The sequence below is a fragment of the Lissotriton vulgaris genome, chromosome 4_1 (assembly GCF_964263255.1).
Source record: "Lissotriton vulgaris chromosome 4_1, aLisVul1.2, whole genome shotgun sequence".
Taxonomy (NCBI): Eukaryota; Metazoa; Chordata; class Amphibia; order Caudata; family Salamandridae; genus Lissotriton; species Lissotriton vulgaris.
In genome coordinates, this window is record NC_141691.1 from 1,584,907,446 (window position 1) to 1,584,931,555 (window position 24,110).

The 24,110-nt window shown below is 45.2% G+C and overlaps 1 protein-coding gene across 1 annotated transcript in view; it reads left to right on the forward strand.

Moving 5' to 3' along the window:
* Positions 1-24,110, forward strand: part of ADHFE1 (alcohol dehydrogenase iron containing 1) — a 359,867-nt gene that overhangs the window by 196,739 nt on the left and 139,018 nt on the right. The window contains exon 8 of the mRNA XM_086965816.1: positions 9,649-9,754. Coding sequence (XP_086821942.1) covers positions 9,649-9,754 — 106 coding nt within the window. The remainder of the gene's footprint in view (positions 1-9,648; positions 9,755-24,110) is intronic.

A 24,110-nucleotide genomic window follows, 5' to 3' on the forward strand; every position in this document is an offset into this window, starting at 1 on the left:
CTGTCTGTTCATAAGTCTAATTTTACACCAAATAAAAGGGAACCGAAATCTTGGTTCGATCAAGAGTTCAGACAGTCAAGAAATCAACTTTCCCTAGCCATTAAAGCTAAGGATATGGCCCGTATAAGATCCCAAAGAAAGTGGTATAATCTTTCCCAGATAAAGGCAATGGGGGTGCCTAATAAGATTTTATCTTTAATCATTCGTCTCCATGAGGGTAACTTCGCCAGAGTGTGTTGGGGCGATTGAGGCAAGCTCACAGATCCAATTAATGTCAACAGGGGAGTTTGTCAAGGTTGCGTGTTGGCACCAACACATTTTTTGCTTTATTTGAACAATGTAGGCCCTTGTATCTCTTCGTCACGCAGACATTGCTTCCTCACTAGGGAGAGAAAAAACCGAGCCCCTTTTATTTGCAAATGACACCATATTAGTGTCTAAAACTCCAGGTGCCCTTGAGTTAAATCGGTTTAAAGATTTTTGTGTATTGCGATGCCGTGAGATAAATACGTAAGACTAAATATATAGCGATACACCCCCATAAGCCCTCTTGGAGGAAGCCTACCCTGGGTGGGCTTTTGCTTGAGAGAGTAAACACCTTAGACTATTTGTGCATTAAATTATCAGACAGTATGCCATGGAAACCACACATGACTAAGATATCCTTGAAACATAAGCAAATAGTTGGCGCACTTATGAAAGAGCATTGCACATTGTTCAGTAAACCAGTTGCAGCCGCCCTATAGATTTACAATTCAATAGCTGTATTTTCTGCCCTCTATGGGGCCAAACTGTGAGGGTTTGCCAAAATAGATGACCTATCTAGGTCCAAACACAAGTTTCTGAGGAGCTTGATGCTTTTGCCCTGAGTACTCCACTCTATCCTCTAAAGCTGGACATGGGCAGGAAATCTATTGCTCCACAAATATGGGAGAGATACCCTTCTAACAAAAGGGGCAGGGTTAAAATCCAGTGAAGAAAACTAAAGCTCCCTCCTGTGATTCACACTTGTATTATCATACCTGTATAATCGTCTACTTCGGGAAAACCCACATTTATTTGACATCCACTCAGCTGTCTAAATACTGAACTCTGTTTAATGTAAAAATGTCTTTCATTTCATATGATCCCTCAAAACATACATTATATAAAACAATATTGTTTCATTAATAAAAGATTTATAGAAACATTATTCATAGTTTGTGCAACATTGAATAATTAAATCTCACTAACACAATAAGCTGTTATTTAAAAAAAATGTATTGCTCTCAGCAATCACAAAACGAAAACATGCCATAATCTACAAAGACAAACCGATTTCATGACAAGTTGTCACTAATGATGTAGAGAAAAACAAATAACATCACAAGTTGTCAGTGTCACAGTATATTTGTATGTGTATCTTCATTTATTGAGCCTTCATCAAGAAAAAAAACTGTGTTCCAACAGATACAGCCAGCCAACACTGTATTTCAGGGACCATCCCTACATCAAGGCCAATTTCATGTCCTTTTAAAATGACTTTTAATATTTAAATTTCTGTACACGATCCCTCCTTCGGAGCATTTTTGTTTATGTAGCAGCGGTGGGGCCGTGTAAGGGGGTATTTCGAGGGACGATGCAGAGGGAAAATTAAATAATTAATTAATTTTCCCTCTGCATAGGGTGACCAACCGTCCGTAAATTTCACGGACAGTCCGTAATTTTGGCTGTCTGTCCGTTGTCCGTGAAGGATTCTTTAACGGACGCCATTTGTCCGTAATTTTAACCAGGCACAGCTTGCCCCCACCTCCCTTCTTGACTCCACATGCTGTATGAAAGCTCAGACCCCCAGCAGCACTGTAGAGGCACAGCGGGATGGCAACCCTCACACCTCCAGCCCTTGATGAGCTGTTAAGAGGTGGTCGAAGGTGACTGACAGGGAGGGGCTGCAGCTTCAGGAGCAGGAGCATCCATTCACATGCAAACAGCCCTGAATGCGTCTTGTATCTGCTATTTAGAGGGGGGCTCACACATTCCATTTCTACCCAGGACCCCAAACATCCTAGACTCGGCCAGATTACACCCCTGATTACACCGAGGCAGCACCTGCTTCTCTTCACTGAGCTTAATTACTGTCACTAATTTGTAAGCAAACCTCGGTTCTTCAAACATGCATAATGTAATACAATAAAGAAATGGCACAATCGCACCCACACTGATTAACAAAGTATGGAGGACAATCAGTTCAATCAGTTCTCTTAGAGTATCTCCTGTAAGTACTGTATATCACAGTGGGGATGGCATTTTGGACAGAGAGCCTGTCTTCTCGTTGTCTTGTGCAGGAGGGGGCGAGAAGCCCCAGATGATACTAGAATACTGCATGTCCACCCCTGTGCCCACCCTGGTGGATCACGTTCCCTCTCCTGTGATGACTCCTGCTCCTGTCCCCCCATGTGGTGGCTCCAGTCCACCCCCCGCCTGTGATGGCTCCTGTCCCCCATGTGGTGGCTCCAGTCCACCCCCGCCTGTGATGGCTCTTGTCCCCCACTGTGGTGTATCCTGTTTCCGCCCTGGGTGGCTTCTGTACCAGTCCTGGAACGGCCCCTGCAGCGAGGGTGAAGTTCTTGATGGGCCTCTTCTCTAAAGGGCTCAGCTCAAAATTAATATGGAAAGGTGGGCGAGTAAGTAAGTGAAGGGATGTGTGAATGGCTGGATGAATTAGTGAAAGGGTGAATGGATGAATGAAAGATTGAATAAATGGATAATGAGAGAGGATAGATGGATTGATGAGTGAGGGGAAGGATGGAGAGAAAATGTAAATAGCTGTATGGAAGGGTAGCTGGATGATTGATGAGGGGAAAGATGGATGAGGGGAAGGATGATGGATGGAGGAGAAGGGTGGATGGATGAGGGGAAGGATAAATGGATGAGGGGAAGGATGGATGCATGGATGGAGGGGAAGGATGATTGATGGAGGGGAAGGATGGATGGATGAGGGGAAGGATAAATGGATGAGGGGAGGGATGGATGGATGGAGGGGAAGGATGGATGGATGGATGAGGGGCAGGATAAATAAATGGGATGGATGGATGGGTGAGGGGAAGGATGGGTGAAAGGAAGGATGGATGAGGGGAAGGATGATGGATGGAGGGGAAGGATGGATGGATGAGGGGCAGGATAAATGGATGGTTAGGTTAGGTTAGGTTAATGACATTTGTTAAGCGCATGGTTGCACAAAGAACAGTGCGTCCCCGCGCTGACAGCCCTATCTACATCTCATCAGCTGGATCACAGAAGGAGAGCCTAGCCTCCTATGCTGAAGTTAGCTTGGGGAAAAGGTGGGTTTTCAGCTTCTGTCTGAACCTGGATTCAGACAGTTCCATCCTCAAATCGATGGGTAGGTTATTCCAGTCATTGCTGGCATGGTGTCTAAAGGAACGACCTCCCATCCTAGCTCTATGTATCCGAGGCGCCACTAAAAGCATGCTGCCCATCGACCTCAGGGGACGTGAGGGACGATAGACAGGAAGCAGGTCCTGGAGATATGGAGGTGCTTTTTTGTGAGCTATACGGTGGGTTATACACATAGTTTTAAATTTGATTCGTTCCTTTATTGGGAGCCAGTGGAGGGAGCGTAATGCATGTTTCCCAGAGGCTCTCCTAGGGAGGTTAAGGACCAGCCTAGCAGCTGCGTTCTGGACGCGTTGTAACTGTGCTAGGCCTTTTTTGCTAAGTCCGCATAGAAGGGAATTCCCATAGTCTAAGTGGGAGGTGACCAAGGCATGTACCATAGTTTTTCTGGAGCTGGGGGGCAAGAGGTCCAGGACTTTCCTCAGGACCTTCAGGAGTCCATAGCATTTTCCGGCAACCTTCCCAACATGGTTGGTGTATGCTAGCTTAGAGTCGAGAAGGAAGCCAAGGTTTTTGACTGTGTCTGCTGGGGCCGGGACCAAGCCTAGTTCCGTGGGCCACCAGGCAGAGGTCCAAATGGAAGGGCAGGGGCCTACGATAAGAACTTCCGTCTTGTTGCCATTGAGGCGGAGACAGTTCTGTTTCATCCAGCCGTCAAGTGCTACCAAGCAGGCCGAGAAATTCTCAGCGTCCACAACTGGATCACGGGATAGATTGATCACCAGTTGTGTGTCGTCTGCATAAGAGACTATTGCAACACCATATGACTCCACCAACTTGGCAAGGGGTTCCATGTACAGATTAAATAGAGTGGGGCTCAGGATCGAGCCCTGAGGAACCCCTTGCCTGAGACATCTTACACTGGATTTATATGGTGGGCAGTGCACTTGAAATCTCCTGTTGTTGAGGAAGGAGACCAGCCACTCATGTGCAGGACCGGTTATTCCCTTTTCATTTAGGCGATCCAGTAATACGGGGTGTGATACGGTATCAAACGCCGCACTTAAGTCCAATAGGACCAGTGCAGCCGTATGACCCTCGTCCGCCTTACTTCGCAGCAGTTCTGTCGAAAGGAGTAGGGCAGTCTCTGTCGAGTGTTTGGCTCTGAATCCCGATTGAGACGTGTGAAGGAGCATGTTTTCCTCCACAAAGCTCACCAGCTGTCTGTTGACCAATTTTTCTACTACCTTCACACAGTAGGGAAGGAGGGAAATTGGTCTCAGGTTGTCTAATTGCGTGATGCTTATGTGGGCTTTCTTTTTAATTGGGACGACTTGGGCCAGTTTCCAGCTATCCGGAACTAAACATTCATGGAAAGACAGTGAAGCCAAGTTACCTATATGCTTCGCTACCAGCGGGATATGATTGCGAAGAATTCTCGCTGGTACTGCATCAAGGGGAGAGCCTGAGTGAATGTTCAATAGGATATTGATAAGCTCCTCAGTTTGGGGAACCACAAATTTCCTAAGTTCTTCCCTGACCTTCTTTCCGCAATTAGGGTAGGGATTTATAGCTTCAGAGTTAGTCTGAAACGATGCATAGATTTTTTCTACCTTCCCTATAAAGAAGTCTGCGATGTCATTGCATGACTCAGTCGTAGGGGGAGCTTCCCCTACACTCGCTGGAGGGGCTGAGAGTTCCTTTAGAATCATAAAAAGTTCTTTAGATGTGTTTTCCGCACAATCTATCCGTTTATTATAGTACTCTCTTTTAGCTTTCCTGATCTGGTTGTGGTATAGCCTTAGTTCACTCTTTTAGGCTTCGCGTAGTGAGGGGGCATATTCCACTCTCCATCTACGCTCCACGGTTTTGCACTTGGTTTTAGCGGCGCGCAGCTCAGCGGTGAACCAAGGAGCAGATTTCGTGCTCCGAGCCATGGCTTTATGAGTCCAAGGGGCTACATTATCCAGCGCACCTTGCACCCAATCTTCATATATCTTGTATGCCTCTACCAAATTGTCGCTGAGCTTTGGAGGATTCTCTTCAAGGGCTTGACTGAAAGCGTTGTGGCTAAATTTTCTCCAGTCCCTGCGTCTGATGACGGGAGGTTTCTGTATGGGCCCCCTGTTAGGTAGTTTCCTCAATTTAAATGGGATCACATAGTGATCTGACCACAGAATCTCAATCGGAGCAGAGACACTTATGTCTTCCCAGTTAGTGAAAATAGGGTCCAGCAAATGTCCTGCTTGATGAGTGGCTCTATTGTCAGCTAAAACAAGCATAAGGGTTCTAAGCTCATTAATTAATGGGATGGATGGATGGGTGAGGGGAAGGATGATGGATGAGGAGAAGGATGGATGGATGGATGGATGGAGGGGAAGGATGGATGGATGGATGAGGGGCAGGATAAATGGATGGGATGGATGGATGGGTGAGGGGAAGGATGATGGATGAGGAGAAGGATGGATGGATGGATGGAGGGGAAGGATGGATGGATGAGGGGCAGGATAAATGGATGGGATGGATGGATGGATGACGGGAAAGGATGGATGATGAGGGTAAGGATGGATGGATGGATGATGAGGGGAAGGATGGATGGATGGATGGATGGATGATGAGGGGGTGGGTGAAAGGATGGATGATGAGGGGAAGGGTGGATGGATGGATGATGAGGGGGTGGGTGAAAGGATGGATGGATGGATGGATGGATGCTGAGGGAATGGATGGATGATGAGGGGGTGGGTGAAAGGATGGATGGATGATGAGGGGAAGGATGGATGGATGATGAGGGGAAGGATGGATGGATGATGAGGGTAAGGATGGATGGATGGATGGATGGATGATGAGGGAAAAGGGTGGATGGATGATGAGGGAAAAGGATGGATGGATGATGAGGGGAAGGATGAATGGATGATGAGGGGAAGGAAGGATGGATGGATGGATGGATGGATGATGAGGGGAAGGATGGATGGATGGATGATGAGGGGAAGGATGGATGGATGGATGGATGATGAGGGGGTGGGTGAAAGGATGGATGATGAGGGGAAGGGTGGATGGATGGATGATGAGGGGTGGGTGAAAGGATGGATGGATGGATGGATGATGAGGGAATGGATGGATGATGAGGGGGTGGGTGAAAGGATGGATGGATGGATGATGAGGGGAAGGATGGATGGATGATGAGGGGAAGGATGGATGGATGGATGGATGATGAGGGAAAAGGATGGATGGATGATGAGGGAAAAGGATGGATGGATGATGAGGGGAAGGATGGATGGATGATGAGGGGAAGGAAGGATGGATGGATGGATGGATGATGAGGGAAAATGATGGATGGATGAATGATGAGGGGAAGGATGGATGGATGATGAGGGGAAGGAAGGATGGATGGATGGATGGATGATGAGGGAAAATGATGGATGGATGATGAGGGAAAAGGATGGATGGATGATGAGGGGAAGGATGGATGGATGATGAGGGGATGGATGGATGGATGATGAGGGGATGGATGGATGGATGATGAGGGGAAGGACAGATGGATGGATGGATGGATGGATGGATGGATGGATGATGGGTGGGTGAAAGGATGGATGGAGAGTGGGTGAAAGGATGGATGGATGGATGGATGGATAAGTGGGTGGGTGAAAGGATGGATGGATGATGAGTGGGTGGGTGAAAGGATGGATGGATGAGTGGGTGGGTGGATGGTGGGTGGGTGAAAGGATGGATCAGTGGATTGGATGGTGGGTGGGTGAAAGGATGGATGAGTGGGTGGGTGGATGGTGGGTGGGTGGATGATGGGGGGTAGGTGGATGAGTGAAATGATGGATGGATTGATGGATTGATAAGTGCAAGGGTGAATGAATGGACATATGAGTGAAAGGAGTGGTGTAAGGATGGATGAGTGAGTGAAAGGGAGGGTAGATGGACAAAAGGATGAATAGATGTGTGAAGGAGTGAAATGATAGATGGATGAGTGATAGGGGCAATGGATGGATTCATGAGTGGATGAGTAGATGGATGGATGGGTGGGTGGATGGATGGATGGATGGAAGGAAGGCTAAGTGAAAGGGTCGATGGAGAGAGAAAGGGAGGATGGATGGATGACTAAAAGAGTGGATGGGTGGAAGGATTAGTAAGTGAAAGGATGGCTGGATTGGTGAAAGGGTAAATGGCTGAATGGATGAGTGAATGGATGGGATGAAGAGTGGATGGATAAGTGTACAGATGGATAGGGTGAAAGGGTGGGTTGATGGATGGATAATGGAGGATGAGTGAAAGGATGGATGAGGGGATGGATGAAGAGATGGATGAGTGAAATGATAGATGGAAGGATACATGATGGATAGGTTTGCAAATGGTTGAATATGTTTGGAAATGGCTGGGCTTACTTATATACTATTGCACGACCTCTGATGTGTCTGTAAAACGTACCTATTGTCCTGAAGTTTTGTCCTGAATTTTGACCTCCTGTCCTGAATTTGTGTCCTGAATTTTGACCCTTTGTCCTGAATTTTTACACTCACCGTCCTGAATTTGCACCAATGCCAGTTGGTCACCCGCATCGCCCTTCGAAATCTCACTTTACCTGGCCCGTATCACCCAACATATTCTGTCCCGGTCTGCACCAAGCACACCTTTTAAAAGAAGCGCCTGATGTAGACCAGGACAGTTCGCTGTATTTACATGAATGCACATTAATGCTGTGGCCCCATAGCAGCCGTAAACTTAGGGCTGTCCTGGGGGGGGGCAGCGCATGAAGTGAAAGACAGAGTGGCTGCTTACAAGCCGCCCTGTGTTTCTCTGTGTAAATGGCAGCCACATGCATGTTAAAGGGGAGACCCAGCTGGTAGGTGTAGTGAGTGACTGCACCTACCAGCAGGGGGATATCTCATTGCTTCATGGGACCCCCTTTGTCCCTTCCAGAAGGCTTTCCTCCGTTGACGTATAAGTGGTGCACGGTCTGTGCACCTATTAAGGGCATTTCTAACTATGCGCCTGTGGCTGTGATAGGGCGTGGGTGTAAAGGCAATGTGATTCTCTCATTTGCATGGGGCCACACCCCCAAACTGAGGGATCGTTTCCTCAAGACTGCCTTTGTGCTACATATGCACCAGCGCTATCAATATTACAGAAGGGGCATTAGAAACATCTGTTGCCCCTTCCATAATACCATAGTGTTCCGGGGATGCACAAAACCGGCGCACACACCCTCTCTGCCCCCAGGCACCATGCGTAATGCAACACCGCACATGTATTTTGTTACTGGGATCAAGCAGCGCTTTTCAGGGGTGCAAATATTTCTAACTATTTACGTAGTTCAGGATCATACTATTTTGTCTCATGGTACTCGTTTATATACCTAACTGCATTGTTCGCAAATCTCTACGAAGACATGAGATTGTTTTACATCACAGGCACAGTTTCCCTGTTTGAGCATTAGCGCACCTTTAAGCAGGTGCACCAGGTGCAAACTGGGACAGTGTGCCCTATTACAAATTGTATGTTGCCCCAAGGGTAGCCATGAAATACAGAGTGGCTGTTTGAATCAGCCGATCCACCTTTTTCTGTGCAGGCGGCACTCGCCTGCTGTTTAAAGAGGAGAAAGATTCGCCTGCAGGCAGGTGCAGTGAATAACCACACCCATCTGCAGGGCGATGTCTGGGGAGTCCGTGGGGCCTCCTTTTCCCTCTTGCATGGGTCGCTCTAAGGGGTACACTGACTGTGCACAGCCACCTTTTTGTGGTGCACGCTCATTGTAGCTCCTAATGACCTCTTTGCTTCTGCTTCCGCATCCATAAAAGGGTATAGGCACAAAAGCAAAGTGTTTTCTTCATTAGCATGGAGCCAAACCCTGTGAAGATTGCTCTATGTGTACAAGCACTGTTTGTTTGTATTCAAGAAGAGGGCACACAAGCATCTGCACCTTCTTCTCTATTACTACAGTGCCAATGCAGAGCAGGCAACGGGTGCACACGGCTGTTGCGCCACTGGGGCACTGTTTGTAATGTAGCCCCTGGTGTTAAACTTAGAACACAACATTGCCAGCTATTGCCCTTTCAGATGGGACATGATTTTGTGAGGATGTTTTAATTCTTGTATTTTATATCAGAAAACAGTGAGCTGGCAGCAAGACTACTACGTATAAATTGTTGAAAAATCCTTCTATAGATTGTTTTAGAAGGCATGTTGAATGTAAGGTAGTGCTTTGTAGATGCCAAAAAAGCACATCTGCCCAATGTTGTCATTATTATTTGCAATGATGAACAGTTTTTCTAGACCTTACACGGATGTGTGTATGTTCACAATGTGCAGGTATTGCTTCTCGCGTACTCAAACCTACGTTAGGATTGATTGACCCACTGCACACCCTGCACATGCCTGAGCGAGTAGCTGCCAACAGTGGATTTGATGTGCTTTGGTGAGTAGCTCCATCTGTTCAACTAGAGTGCCTGCGTGATACTGAGGGATGAAATCCATGATGCAGTGTGAATTGTTTAAAAATCTGACACATTTAACCCATTTACTCTCTAGTGAATATAACCATGTGAAGATGTTTAAATGTAGTAGGAACTAAAATGTTGTTGTAAGCACCACAGCTCTATCAGACCCATGCCACTGTTCCTCAGTTCTCTCCCGTCTTGAATTATGTTATACTAATAATAATAATATTATTAGCCTGGATACCACCCTCTGTTGGACACCTTGAGTTCGCAAAAGTTTTTGTACTCAGCATATCAGACATCGTTTAAACAACCCTCCAAATGCTCAGCATGCTATTAAATTCCAGCAGTTGGCCTTAGCTTTACCGTTTGCCTTGCCTTTATTACCACCCGTGATAGTCACACCCACCACCATCTTGCACAATATTGACATGGGTAGTACAATGTACTGCCCATGCATGCCACTCTTGCCTCATATAGCACACATCTTTCCAATACTGCCATTATGTCTCCGATTCCTGGTTTTATGTGTTAGAATGTAGGTCTCTAGTTGGCAGAGGTATGCACCCTGTCTAAGTAGGGACTATAATCTTAGTCTTGTCGTGCTTAACCAGGTGAAATCTGAAAGTTCAGGCCGACCGCAATGGAGTGCGGGTCAAATACAGGGACCAACCTCGCCCCGCTGAAAATGTACCCTCGATGGAGGATGCGTTAAAGACCCAATACGGGGAGCCGAGGAGGTGATGCATCTGCACTGATCCCTTCGGATGTAGGCGATGTGTTGGTTCCGATCCGCACAGTCGGAGCTGTGTTGTTGGCAAACCCTTTACGATGAAGGTGATGTGTCATCATCGAGCTACGTAGCTAGCGATGCGATGTCCTCGTCCTCAGCGGCAGTGTGATGCATGGCGTTGAAGGGAGATGCATCGGTTCCGACTGGTGTAACAACCCCAATGCATGGATTTTGCAAAAAACAGCCAGAAAACTCACTGCCAAGGGCTCAGGACTGGATTGGCACCACTTGTCGGGGTAAAACTCGCAGTTGGCAGAAGTCCAGAAACTGTGGCAGGGCTGTTGGAAGTCTTTGTTGTCCCTGAGACTTCAGAGTAGGAGGAAAGCCTGCAAGCCCTTAGAGTTACTTTCATTCTGGATATGTTGAGATGCAAGTCCAGTCCTTATCATTCCCAGGCAAGAAGGGCAGCAGGGCAGGCACACCAAAGCAGGAGTCCAGCAAAGCAGAGTCCAATAAAGTGACAGTCCTTTCAGCAGCAGAGCAGTCCTCCTTCAAGAAGTGTACGGAAGTGGTGGTGTCCAAGTTCTAGTACTTATACCCAGTTGTGCCTTTGAAGTGGGGGAGACTTCAAAGAGATACCTTTTGAAGTACACAATCTCCCTGCACATCCTGCCTTTTCTCCAGTCTCACTACAGGGTGGAAGGGTGTGCAGCTCTGTGTGGGGACAGGCACAGCCCATTCAGGTGCAAGTGTCGGCTCCTCCCTCCCATCTTTCCCAGGATGACCAATCTGAATATTAATGGCCCATCAGGATGTGGATGGCCCATGAGGCATACCTAAGCTCCCTTTGTGTGTGACTGTCTAGAGGGAATGCAGAGAGCCCAGCTGTTACCTACCCCAAACATGTGGGATTTTAAATTGTTATTCCAGAGACACCAACCTCAAACTATCCATCTATCCCCGATTGGGAATTACACTTATAAAATGTAATAAGGTAATCCAAATGTTAAGTTATGGGAGACATATGCTTTGCAGTAGTGAAAAATGAATGTAATTGTTTTTCCACTACCAGGACACGTAAAACTTAAAAGTACATGTCCTTCTTTTTAAATACACTGCACCATGGCCTTAGGGCTGCTGGGGACTACCTTAGGGGTGACTTAAATGTATTATAAAGGAAGGTTTGGGCCTTGCAGGAGGGTTAACTTAATATAAATCACAAAACAGTACACCTAGTCATAAAGAGTGTGTCTGTTTATAAGAGGACAATAACTCTCACTCACCTGAAGGTGGCCTGCTTCATCGTTGGGTGCCCTCCACACACTCGGACCGAAGGTGCCTGGAGTGGGCTACAACCTCCAAAATCGAGGAGCTGGGGTGTTTTATTTCTGGTAGAGAGCTAGGTATGGCAGAGGCAAGGTGCTATATATACAATTGTGGTGAGTGAAAACTATCTCCTGGTGGGTAAGGTATACATTTTATTCTGGTTCCCCCAGTGGATAGAGATAAAACAGTGAGTGGGAGTTTGGAAATAACTTTCTCCTTTTATGGTTGACCTGTTTCTGCCCTGTAGATGACCCAACCAAGGGTTAAGTGGCATTCTTCAGGACTAGTTAGTGTAGACACTCTGATAGAAAACACAAATTATAAAACCTAATGGTGGTAAGCCAACTGGTACAGAAGGTGGCCCACAATCTCCTTGTTTGTGAGGGTCCACAGTCGTACTACATAATAAGGAAACAAAGTACAACGTCAAAAATGCTCAAGCACATACACAGGATAACATCAAGTCCACCACCAAGCAAATGTGAATAGACCTGGGTGTGTGTGCCCAACACCAGTGTAGGTACTAGTGATTGGTGGGATATAAGTGAGAGGAGGCAGTCTTACCCTCTGAATGGGATATTCAGAATACTCTCAAGCCTAAGTCGTCCGCCTGGATCGCAAAGCTGTATATCATGAAACACAACAAGGCTAGCTATCAGAAGGGATTGGAATTGCATTAGCCAAGCATACAATGTTGCGCATGGTGCTTCCTCAATCACCACACGCCACTCATTCTAAGCAATGCTTCTCTAATCACTTGTAACATTATCCACTTGTCAAACAAAAATAGAGGCAGGGTGACACCACAGCACAGCAGAGATCAGCCTGTGTATCAAGGCCTGCAGAGGAGAGAAAAGAAAGAAGAGAAATACCTTCAGAGATTCTCCATGTCCTCAATCAGTGTGCCCGGCGAGAGGAGTAATCCTCGAACAGGCGTGCTTTATTTAAAGGGACGTGCATTCATGATTGAGGGGAGACAAAATCTCTGTTTGGCTTGCAGTGAGTACCGTACTCCAGGGACCATGGGAATTGTAGTCCCGGTGCCCGCTATGGGGTACTCATGCACCAATAATGTCGATTTGGTGTTGAAAATCAACCAAAGGACTGTGTATTAAGTGAATTAGTGTAGATTAAACTAATTCTGTCTTTCACGTGGTTACTAAATTTATTAAGATGTGGCTTTGTTAGGACAGAAAAGAGTTTAGGTGAGAGGTATTCTAGGATATGGAGTCCCATCTGATAATCATTAGAAACAAGCAAGGGTGATGACCATTAGAAGGGCGGGAGCGTGAGAAACAGATATTGTTCCAGTAGTACTCCGCCTATACAATATACAATCATACAATCATGCCCAACAAAATCTAGCCAGTTATGAACCTCAGGTAGACTAATCTAGGTCATGCTAGTGCAGTCCATGGGATCTCATCATTTAGTCCTTGTAGATGACTCTTCAATTTAAAAAAACAACACTCTTCCCTCTGCAACAGCAGATCATTCAAGATACCTGTGTGTGGTGTAGTAGGATTTGTCAATGATAGTCCATTTAATATCTTCGTCAGTGTGTTGTGATGTCAGATAGTGCCTGATCAATTTGGTGTTGGACTTCTTACATGTCACAGAACTACGATGTTCTCCCACCCTGGTCTTTATTTTGCTAGTTGTGAAGCTCACATTTTAGAATTTGCAGGTACAGGGGATCAAATAAATCACCCCCACTGGTATTGTAGTTCAGTATCCAGGGAGTTTAAGTCCCAAATCAGTCTGAGTTTGTGGTTGTCAGATGGCAAACTGATTCTCAGAGTCTGAAATAGGGTTTTTAGTCAGGTTTCAAGCAAAGGGCGCACAGCTAAGTAGTAGCGCAAGAATTTATCACAGGATATACGGTAGCTGTGAGATGCAGAACAGTGAGGAGGGGATAAGCCCTCTAACCCCCCAGTGTAGTGTCAGCAAGCTAACACCACATATGTTACGAAAACACACACTGATGCACACTCTAATTATTAAACACTGGTGTCAGTATAGACAAGTTACACATTAGAGACAACAGCCTATTCATTTAGAGAAAAAAAGCAGATATTCTTGGAAACAGTAGTCGGAAAAGGGGTCTTTAATGTTCATGAGAACCAGCCGACACGTGTTTCGTCGCGTAAGGCACAGTCTTCCTGCGACTCCTCAGGAAAATTAAAGTATCGTTGGGAGAGTCGCTCCGTCGGTGATACTTCCAACCCGACAGGGCCCTGGACTGTGAATTAAAAGGCTGACTGTTTGAGAATTCTCTCAGTATGAGAGCTCCGCGTTGCGGAAAATGAAAGGGTAAGTTAAACTGCAGGACACTCCTACTAACTTTGTGAAGGACCAACGCCAAATCGTGTTGTACATGGAATGTATATACCTTGAAAGAAACAAAAGAATTGTATTCACGGAGTATCAGGGTAAATAACAAGGCTTGGGCGATAATCAGAAAATTTGAAGCTTAGGGCGTAAGGACGGGTGCATCCATTCCCTGCTCCTCGGCTCCGTGTACCGGGATAAGGTCATGGAGCAGAGGAGCAGGGAATGTTTCCAAGAATATCTGTTTTTTCTCTCTAAATGAATAGGCTGTTGTCTCTAATGTGTAACTTGTCTATACTGACATCAGTGTTTAATAATTAGAGTGTGCATCAGTGTGTGTTTTTGTCAGATGGCAAACTGAGCAAGATCTGCTAGGGAAATGTCTCTTGACACGGGTAATGTCCATAGAGCCTCCTGATTGTCCCTCTGAGTCACTTGAGGTATTGTATGTGTATGGACCACTATATCTTTGAGGTTCCTGCTCCGTTTTAAGGGCGAACATTTGTTTCTGGAGTTGTCTCACCTCTATTTAAGATGTGCCAGTTCTTGTTGACTGCTCTTTTTAAGGTGTCAGTTAGATAGCTAAAAATGCTTTCACATACCAGTCTGTTAGAGGCTCCTTTCAGGAGTACCTCTAGTAGTGAGTCTCGGTGATTGTGTCTGGTCCTCTTGGCTGCTCTTTTAAATAGTATCTTAGGGTAATGTCTCTGTCAAGCAATCGCTTAGTTCATTCTTCTTGAACTTTTCATCATCTTTGCAGTTGATCCTCATTCTTAGGAACTGACCCACTTAGAGGTTATTCTGAAAGGCATGGGGATGGAAACTGTCATAGGACAGCAAAAAATTGCGAGCCATAGTTTTTAGGTCGAGCCTGAGTAGCGCATGCACTGCTGCGAAGCATGCAGCATTTGAGTATGGTTTGAATCCCCACCCACTCCTCCCATGGCGACAGGCCCTTTTACTTCGTTTGTTACACAGTAAGTCTTATTTAGTCTGTAAGCACTATTTTCTTTAATGAGTCTCTCCTACTGCAGGCAGGACGTGCTTTCCTCGCCATACGCGCTTTCACTTATAAGCAGCCCCGGACAATGGCGGCCACTTCTTTGAAGTGAAATGGGTCTTGCATCCACAAGAGTTTGAGCTATTGCCATTGTAAATGACAATAGCTTAAACTCTCGTAAATGCGAAACTTATTGCATTGCAAATGCTGTTTTTACCCGTTTCTGTGACACTTGTTTTCACAGCACAAGTACACTACATATATTGTAATACTTGTAGGCAGAGGAGGCTTAAGTGCTCAACTAAAAAGAACAGGAATCTGGTCACGTAACAAAGCGCTATCAGAAGTCCAGAAGTCTGCCAGGTCCAAAACCACCCCACGTTTTGCAGTCCTTCACATTGCTTCCTGTTCTACACTCCCAGGTTCACCATTCCAATATCTGGTGACACAATATGGTCAGATAACGAAAGTAAACAGGAATGCAGGGCAGCTTCCATTTGCTGCCTCTGTCTTGTGCACGAAGAAATAGAGCTGCTAATAGGATGGCTGATAACAGGTTCTTTTAGTCCATCAATTTACACACACCCAGCCCACAGGGCCCTCTCACCATCTGCAATGTGCTGCAGTAACATTATGTCACAGTTGTCCACGATCATCATTTTCGCCTGCCTTTTTACCTCCTCGTCACTTAGAACCCTACATGCACTGATAGAAAACAACTCCCATTACACAAAGGGCGTGCCTACTGGCTTTGGCCATCACCAGAATGAGGTGTTTTCAAGCACGGGTCACATTTCAAGCTTATGGTTTTATTAACACATTTTCTTTTTACGTTACAAAGTCCACGGGGCTTAAAGTGGGATTAATTAACTAGGGGGTCTCTGAAAGGGGTGTGGATGATATAATTAAGGGCATGGCTTAAAAGCATGTAATCTGAAAATGTATGCTTCGTTTAGTGTGCCGCCCAACTGGTATTTTGCTACTTCTGTCATTACATCCAGATATATAATACAGCAAGTAAAATTACATGTACAACAAGCCCGTACTATTGCTTTGTCAATGAATGATAGTTGCATAGCATAAATAAAAAACAGCAACGACCATGGCTTTGTAGTTAAAGCATATTAAAAAATGCTTCAGTTCTGAAATGGTGAGATTGAAAGTTCCATAACGAGTCAAGCCGAGTCTCTATGAAATGGCCTCAAAGGCGGTGAAGGGTGGGCCTGCGGCAGAGATGAGATTTTATTTTTTCATTATGAGGAACGGCGAGCCGGATGGGGACCCGTCTCAGTACCTGCTTTGTAGAACTGCCGGTGCAAGACCCGCCCCACTTAAAGCCTTGAAAGTCTGCATAGTCCCTCTTTAATGCAAGCTCACCTGCTTGTGCCACTCTCATGGCCTCCAGAAGAGGAGTATGGCCCTCGACACTGAAAAAAGAAAGAAAAAAAAACATTTTTTAAGTTCAAGAAATTTTTTATTTGATATGAAAAAGAAAAAGCAAGGTGTCAATACAGATTACAATGGAAATATAAAACAATGAAAATTACGATAAATAAATCAAGCATAAGGTTATACGTAACGTCAAAAGGAAAATCCGGGCAGTGCAATGTAAAAGAGAGGGCATATAAACATTAAACCTAGTAGCAAGAAAATACCCGAAAGAAATGTAAAAATGATAAAATGAGGGAAAGAAAAAGAACATGGAATGCAGTGAGCATTTAAGGAGGTTTGAGGACTTCTTGTTGCGAGGGCAGTGGGCAAGACGAGCGAGTGACACAAGCATCCAAGTAAAGTGTGACAGGGAGCCATAAGTCCAAACGCTTTACAGCCATGTGAGCTGGAAAAACAAAAGCAGTGTCAAGTCTGTGGTTATGGCATACATTGAACCACCACGCCTTAAAGGAGACGCTGGTGGAATCCTTCCAATTTACCGTTATCTGTTGGAATGCAGCGGCTAGTAGTAAGTCAATAATCTGAGGCTTTAGTTCAACAGTGGCCCAACAAGGGGAAAGGCTACCTAAAAAAATGTTTGTGAGAGAAAGGGATATCTGTATGGAAAATCAAGTTGATGTGAGCCAAAACCTGCAACCAAAAAGTATGAACAGGAGTACATAAGAACAACATATGAAATAAAGTTGCTTGTGGGGAAGAACAACACCAGCATGTATGGGAAGTATTTGGGAAGCGCTTATGGAGGTCAAAAGGGGTATAGAGAAGTCTGTTATAAATAAAAAAACAAGGATTGCGTTAAGGTTGCCGCTCTTGAAGATTTACGTATCTTGATCCAAACTTTATCCCACAAGGAAGTTGGCCAGGATGTGGAAAGGTCATGTTCCCAGCATTCCTCTACTTTGGATTTAGGTCTAGGGGAATCAATAGTGCAAAGATATTTATAAATGGAGGAGGCTTTTGGAGCCTTGCGCAAGAATGAGTGGAGTGAGGAGACGGGAGTAGGAGAAGCAGGAGATGGACATAGCTGAGAGAGGTGATTGTAAGTTGCTAATGCAGCCTCCTTAAGTAAGTGATAGTTACGGGTGAAAGAGGTAGGTAAGTCATAGAGGGAATGGAGAGTGTTAAAAGACAGGAAAGAAGATTGAGAAAAGAGTTGAGAGACCCACAGCAACCCCTTGTGATGCCATGCTCTCCAAAAGAAGGGTTTGTTGCGAATAAGTAGGGCATTGTTGTGCCAAATAGTGGAAGAGAGGAAGTCCGCAATGGTCGCAGGGGGGGAATGGGAAGAAGACCGGAGCAGTTTAGTAGTGAATTTATGAATGGGAGTAGAAATGGAAGAGGGTTTACGGGAAAAGGAAAGATATTCAGCAAAGGAGAACGGAGAAAGAAGAAGGCGTTCAAATTTAGCCCACAAAGGACAAGGAGTGCTGGGATCTTGCAGCCAAAAAGAAGCTTGTCGCAATGAAAACGCCTTATGGTAAGCAGGGAAGTCTGGAAAGTTAACTCCACCCTCCACCTTAGGGCGAATCAGTCGGGCGAGAGACATCCTAGACTTCTTCTTATTCCAAAGAAAGGACATCAGAATGGAGTTGATTTTTTAAAAAAATTTCGAGGGTATGGATACAGGAATATTGGAAATAGTATAAAGAACTATAGGGGACAGCATCATTTTAATAGTGTCAAGGCGGCCCCACCAGGTCAAGTAAAGAGGATGCCACTTGGACGTCAGGTCCTCTAATTTTTGGGTGCATTTGGATAGACAGAGGGAAACAGTGTCAGGGATAGTAGGAGTGATATGTAGGCCGAGGTATTTAATATGGGAAGGTTTCCATGTGAAGTTGGAAATAATAAAGTCAGGTTTAAAAGTGAATTTCGTTAAAGGTAGGATCTCACATTTATCATTATTGAGTTTATAGCCAGATATTTGGGAGTATTCATGCACTTCAGTAAGGAAGGCGGGAATCGAATCAGCAGGGTTGGAAATAAAAAGAAGGATGTCATCCGCGTATGCGGCGAGCTTAACTTGAGAATCTGATGTGTGAAAACCTTGTATGGTAGGGTTTTGACGAAGTCTAGACAAAAAGGGTTCTAAGGCCAAATTAAAAAGAAAGGGAGATAAGGGGCACCCTTGACGGACACCTCTTCCCAAATCAAAAAAGGAGGATATTTGACCATTGGCACAAACAGCTGCACGTGGATTTGAGTAGAGTAAGGAGATCAGGGAAATAAATTTAGGGCCAAAACCAAACCAATGAAGAGTGTGAAAAAGATAGGTCCATTCAACTCTATTGAATGCCTTTTCAGCATCAAGGGCAATGGCAGCGAGGGAATGGGGTAAATGACGGGACTTGGATAAAACATTAAATAGTAATCTAGTATTATCAGTAATGAAGCGTCCTTTAACAAAGCCTGACTGTTCTTCGCCCAGAAGATCCGGGAGAAGAAGATCAAGACGTGCAGCAATAGACTTTGCAAATATTTTATAATCGATGTTAACCAAGGAGATTGGTCTGTAATTTTTGCAATGTTGAACGTCTTTCCCTTCCTTGGGTATGAGGCAGATATGTGCATCAGAGAAAGAACCTGAGGATGAGCCCAAGGCAAGGAAAGCATCAATGAGGGAGTGTAGTTTAGGGATGAGAAGTTTTGAGAAGTGAAGGAAAAATTCAACAGTGAAACCATCCGGCCCAGGGGCTTTATCTTTTTGAAGACTTTGAAGCGCTGTAAGTAACTCTCGTTGAGAGATATTAAGCTCCAAATGAGAGAGATCAAGTGGGAAGTGAGCTGCTTTTTGGATGTTGGAGAAAAAGCGGTCTAAAGATTGGGGGGAGGGTTGGGTTTCGGAAGAGTATAAGGTTTTGTAAAAGGTAGAGAATTCAGCAAGAATATCTGAGTCTTTGTGTTTGAGAACAGAGTGTGTGTCATAGATTGATTCAATATTTAATTTGTTGTGCTTTACTTTCAAATAGTTAGCAAGAATCTTCCCAGCCTTATTTTTACCCCCGTAAAACTTTGCACTCGATTTTAATAAAAATAAAGATGCATCATCCGTGGACTTTTTGTTAAATTTCATTTTGGCATTAACCAAAGCTGTCAAACGGTCCTGCGAACGTGAGGTATAATAAGAATGCTCCAATTTCTTAATGTCAAGAAGGAGAGCAGCCGTAAAGTTGCGAGCAGCTCTCCGTTTTTTTGCTACAAAGCCAATTATAAAATCCCTTGATGCAGCCTTGAAGGCATCCCAAATGGTATCCTTGGGAATGGAGGGATTATCATTGAGTGAAAAAAATTCATCAGAAAATTCAGTGAAAGATGAAGTAAATTTAGGGTCCAAGAGAAGGGAATTATTAAAGCGCCATCGCTTGGGTCCAACTGATCTAGGGAGGATATCAAGTTGAACCAAAGTAGGGGCATGGTCTGAAAGTATTATCGGGCCAATCTCTGCATGGGTAAGGGTTTGGGCAATGTCATGAGTAACAAAAATGTAATCAATGCGGGATTGGGAGTGATGACAGGGAGAGTAAAAAGTGAATTCCTGCAGCTCCGGATTACATAGACGCCAAGCATCTGTGAGTTTATGCTGAGAGATGGCTTGAGAGAAAAGTTTATGTGACTTATTAGGAATGAAGGGAGCCTTGGAATGTCTATCCAAGAAGGGGTCGAGAGGCTGGTTACAATCTCCCGCTAAAATAAAGTTATTATCAATAAATCTGGTAACGTGATGAGAAAAGGTATACCAGAAAGTGGGATCGCCAGCAGTGGGGGCATAGACATTTAGAAGGGAAATTGGAACATTCTTAATGGAGAGCTTAACAAATGTCCAGCGACCAACATCATCTGATTCTTGAGAAAGCAAAGAGTGAGATAGACGTTTGTGGCATAAAATAGCTACTCCATTACGCTTGCCATCCCCTGGAGAGTAATATACATCACCCACCCAAGTTCTCTTCAACTTAACAGATTCTTCAGCAGATAAATGAGTCTCTTGCAAAAAAGCAATGTCAACATTTAAGCGTGCAAGATGCGACAAAATTCTCTGTCGCTTGATAGGAGAATTAACGCCCTTAACATTCCATGTAACTATTTTTAACGACATATCATGTAAATGAAACTGAATATATCAACAAAGAAAGGAGAAGAATAAATGCCCAGAATAATAAAATGGATAAAAAAGACATGAAAGTCAAAAAGAGGTGAAGTAACGTGGAGTTGAAAAGTAGTGAAGAGAAAATACAGGTGAGTAAGTAGGAAAAATGCTAGGTGATTGAGAGAATACAAGGATAGAAAAAGACATAGAAGTAAGTGAGAGAGAAGTAGAGAAGACACCTTTGAACAAAGAAGGACTAGAGATAAAAACAGGATCGAAGATGGAAAGGGTATAACGAAGAACAAGGGAAGGAGGGAAAACATACTTACGAAGGGTGAAATTGAGGAAGGGCGATCACAGGGAAGGGAAGACGAGAAGATAGAACGGAGGGGGGAGTGCCCACTGGGGAAGGCGGTCCAACCGGTGCAAACGAACCGCTAAGCCGAGGGGAGTACATACTGTAAACTACGAAACCTGTGGGAGAGAATAGAAAAACAAAGTAGTTGAGGAGGAAGAAACATCAAAAAAGTTACTGATAGAAATAAAATAGCAAAGTAAATGGGAAAAGATTGAACATATTACAGAACTAGAAGAGAACAAGTATGAAGGAAAACAAGTATAAAGGGAGAGAGTTCAGATAAGAGAAAGATAGAAACAACATGATAGTAACAAGCATGCGCAAAAACAACAACTATGCAGCCCAGTGAAAAAACCACAATAATGGATTATGAAAGTCATGGAGGGAAAGCCGATGAGGAGCTGGAGAGGTCCATTTCAGGTGCTTGGCAAGAATTAAGGAAGCTCCGAAGGCGAACAGGATCCTCGTAGGTCGTTGTTTTATTGTTGTAAGTGACTCTAAAAAGGCAAGGGTGAAAAAGGCCATATCTGGCGCCGATGGATCGAAGCTCCGGTCGCATATCCAGGAATGCTTTACGGCGGCTGGCTGTGGCTTTGGCATAATCCTGCGCAAAGAAGAGGGTAGAACCTGACCATGTGAGGCGTGGAGAAGCTCTGGCCGCCGATAAAACTTTGAGGAGATCAGTATATTCCAAAAAGTACATAATGACACCTCGTGGCCTAGGAGAAGCAGAAGAAGATGAAGATATGTGACCAAGCCTATGTGCTCGTTGTAAGTTAAGCGTGGTTCCCTCAGGTAAGTGGAGGAGCTTAGGCAGGAAAGATTTGAAGAAAGCAACGGGATCATTCCCCTCACAATTCTCCGCCAGGCTGTAAATACGAAGGTTGTTGCGTCGATTACGATTTTCAAGCTCCTCAACCTGCTTCTGGAGAGAGCAAATTTGCGACTGCATGTGTGTCACCTTGGAGGACGATTCCTGGAGAGAAGATATGGAGTGTTCCACGGTCGTCACTCTCGCATCCATCTGTGACCAATTGTCGGTTAAGACCTGCAACTTAGAGTTGGTCTCTTCCATGAAAGGACGTAGAGCACGGATCTCCTCTAACAATAGCTCCATAGAGACAGCTGAAGTAGAGCCTGACGGTGATGGAGGGTCTTTTTTGAGGCGTTTCGACGTAACCTTTCCCGGGGCCGGGACAGGACGTTCTGTGCTGGATTGCGACATTGGAGCGGCGAGTGCTTGAGACGCTTCCAGGTTCGCCAGTGCAGAAAAGATTCTGGAATTCTTGATGAAAACACGTCGTGGATTTTTGGAAATACGACCAAGTGCGCTCCTCTCCATATGATAAGTCACCACCAAGAAGAAATCAGTAGAAAGGCTGGAAGCTGAGAGAGCCCTTGTCTACCAAAATCAATAGTGAAATGTAGGAGGGTTAATTAGCAGAGAACGTTGAGAAGCAAGGAGACTTAGAGGCGCCGTTTCACAGCATGTGGGAGTTGCAAAAATACTCATGGAGATATGCAGCAGTATCCATTTGCAGAATTGAGGAAGCGTTCCTGCTAGTAATTAAAGCGCAAAGTGTTCAAAAAGTGAGAGGTGAGGTGCTAGCATATGTGTGCAGCAAGGAAAAGGAATCCAACATAAGAGTCCCAGCGTCGTGATAGGTGAAAACAGTTTGGAAAATGTGCGCAGTCAATAGGAGGCCTTGGAGGCGAGAAGAATGAGGAGCATTGTGATGAAAACAGTTGAGGAGAACAAAATGGCCGCCAAGATCGTGAATTGCGCAAAAAATACTTAAGCAGAGTAAAATAGGCAGAGTAATAGCATTATCATAGTAAAGTCTGATGAAGTAGGCTCACCAAGAGCATTTGCGGTGGTCCAGGGCAGCAGATGACGGTGGCAGTGTCCGATATAATGTGCGCGTCAGACGCGCGAGGGGCAGACAAAATGGCGGTCGCGGCTGACAGGGAGCCACGGCCGCTCGTAATTCCCGAAACAAAGCCTGTGGGAAGCTGAGAGGAGCTGCCGCAGGGTCGCGATGTGCCCCTTACATTCTGGCAGGGAAAGCTCCGTTTGCCCTGCGGCCGGCACAGGTAGGAAGGGGTGAACCCCTCGGCGTTTGCGGAGCGCTCACACGGGAGCCGCCATCCGTATGGGGCGCTAAGCCACGCCCCCAAGAAAAAAAAAAAACATAACAGGACGAAAAGCAGCTTTTGTTCGCAGTCCAAGCAGGAATCTGGCCTCAAGTTTCCTAAGCCTCAGTTATTATCCCTGCACTGCAGTGGTCGAAGTGGGCGATATCGGCAGGGTACAGCATGCCCCTACTTCTTTAAATCAATAGAATCTGTGCCCTTACTTTTTTTATTTTAAACATGCGGACCTGGACGGCAGAAACAGCCAAGGCCTACAGATAAGGCTCAGCGTACCTGGCTGTTCGTGAAAGAAACAAAATGACTCAGTCTTTTCCTTCTTGCCCAGAGAAGATAAGGACAGTGTTTACTTCTGCGCTGACACTTGCAGCTTTCTTCCCTCTTTCTTTCTCGTGCGACTGACTTACTGAAAATCCTGACTTACAGAAACTGTTCTCACCCTCTTTTTCCTCAATTCGTTTGTTTGTTCACTGTGAAATGGATCCAAAAAAGAAAACCATTTTGCCTCGGAAATTAAAGGTTCAAATATGAAAAAAATAACTAAGGAAAGCAAACAGAGTGGCACTATGGTTAGAGCTGCCGAATTTGGAACTAAGGAACCAGGATCAGCCTTCAAGACCAGTCCCCGAGACCACTCTCCTAAGGGAACACATTCCCATGCTAAACCTTAGAAGGGCCCGATGGACCTTAGAAGCCCTGGTGTCCTAGCACCAGCAGGTCTACCGTAGCGTTGGCAAGTGTGAGTTAATCTTGAAGGCTTGTCCACCACAATCCATGAAGTCACCTCCAGTCTTGAGGGCAGGCCTATGAAGCAGCATCCCCTAGCGCAACAGTGACTCTGGCACTGAGGTCATAGGACCCTTGAGAAGGGCCCGGTTCTGTCATGGTGCTACCAG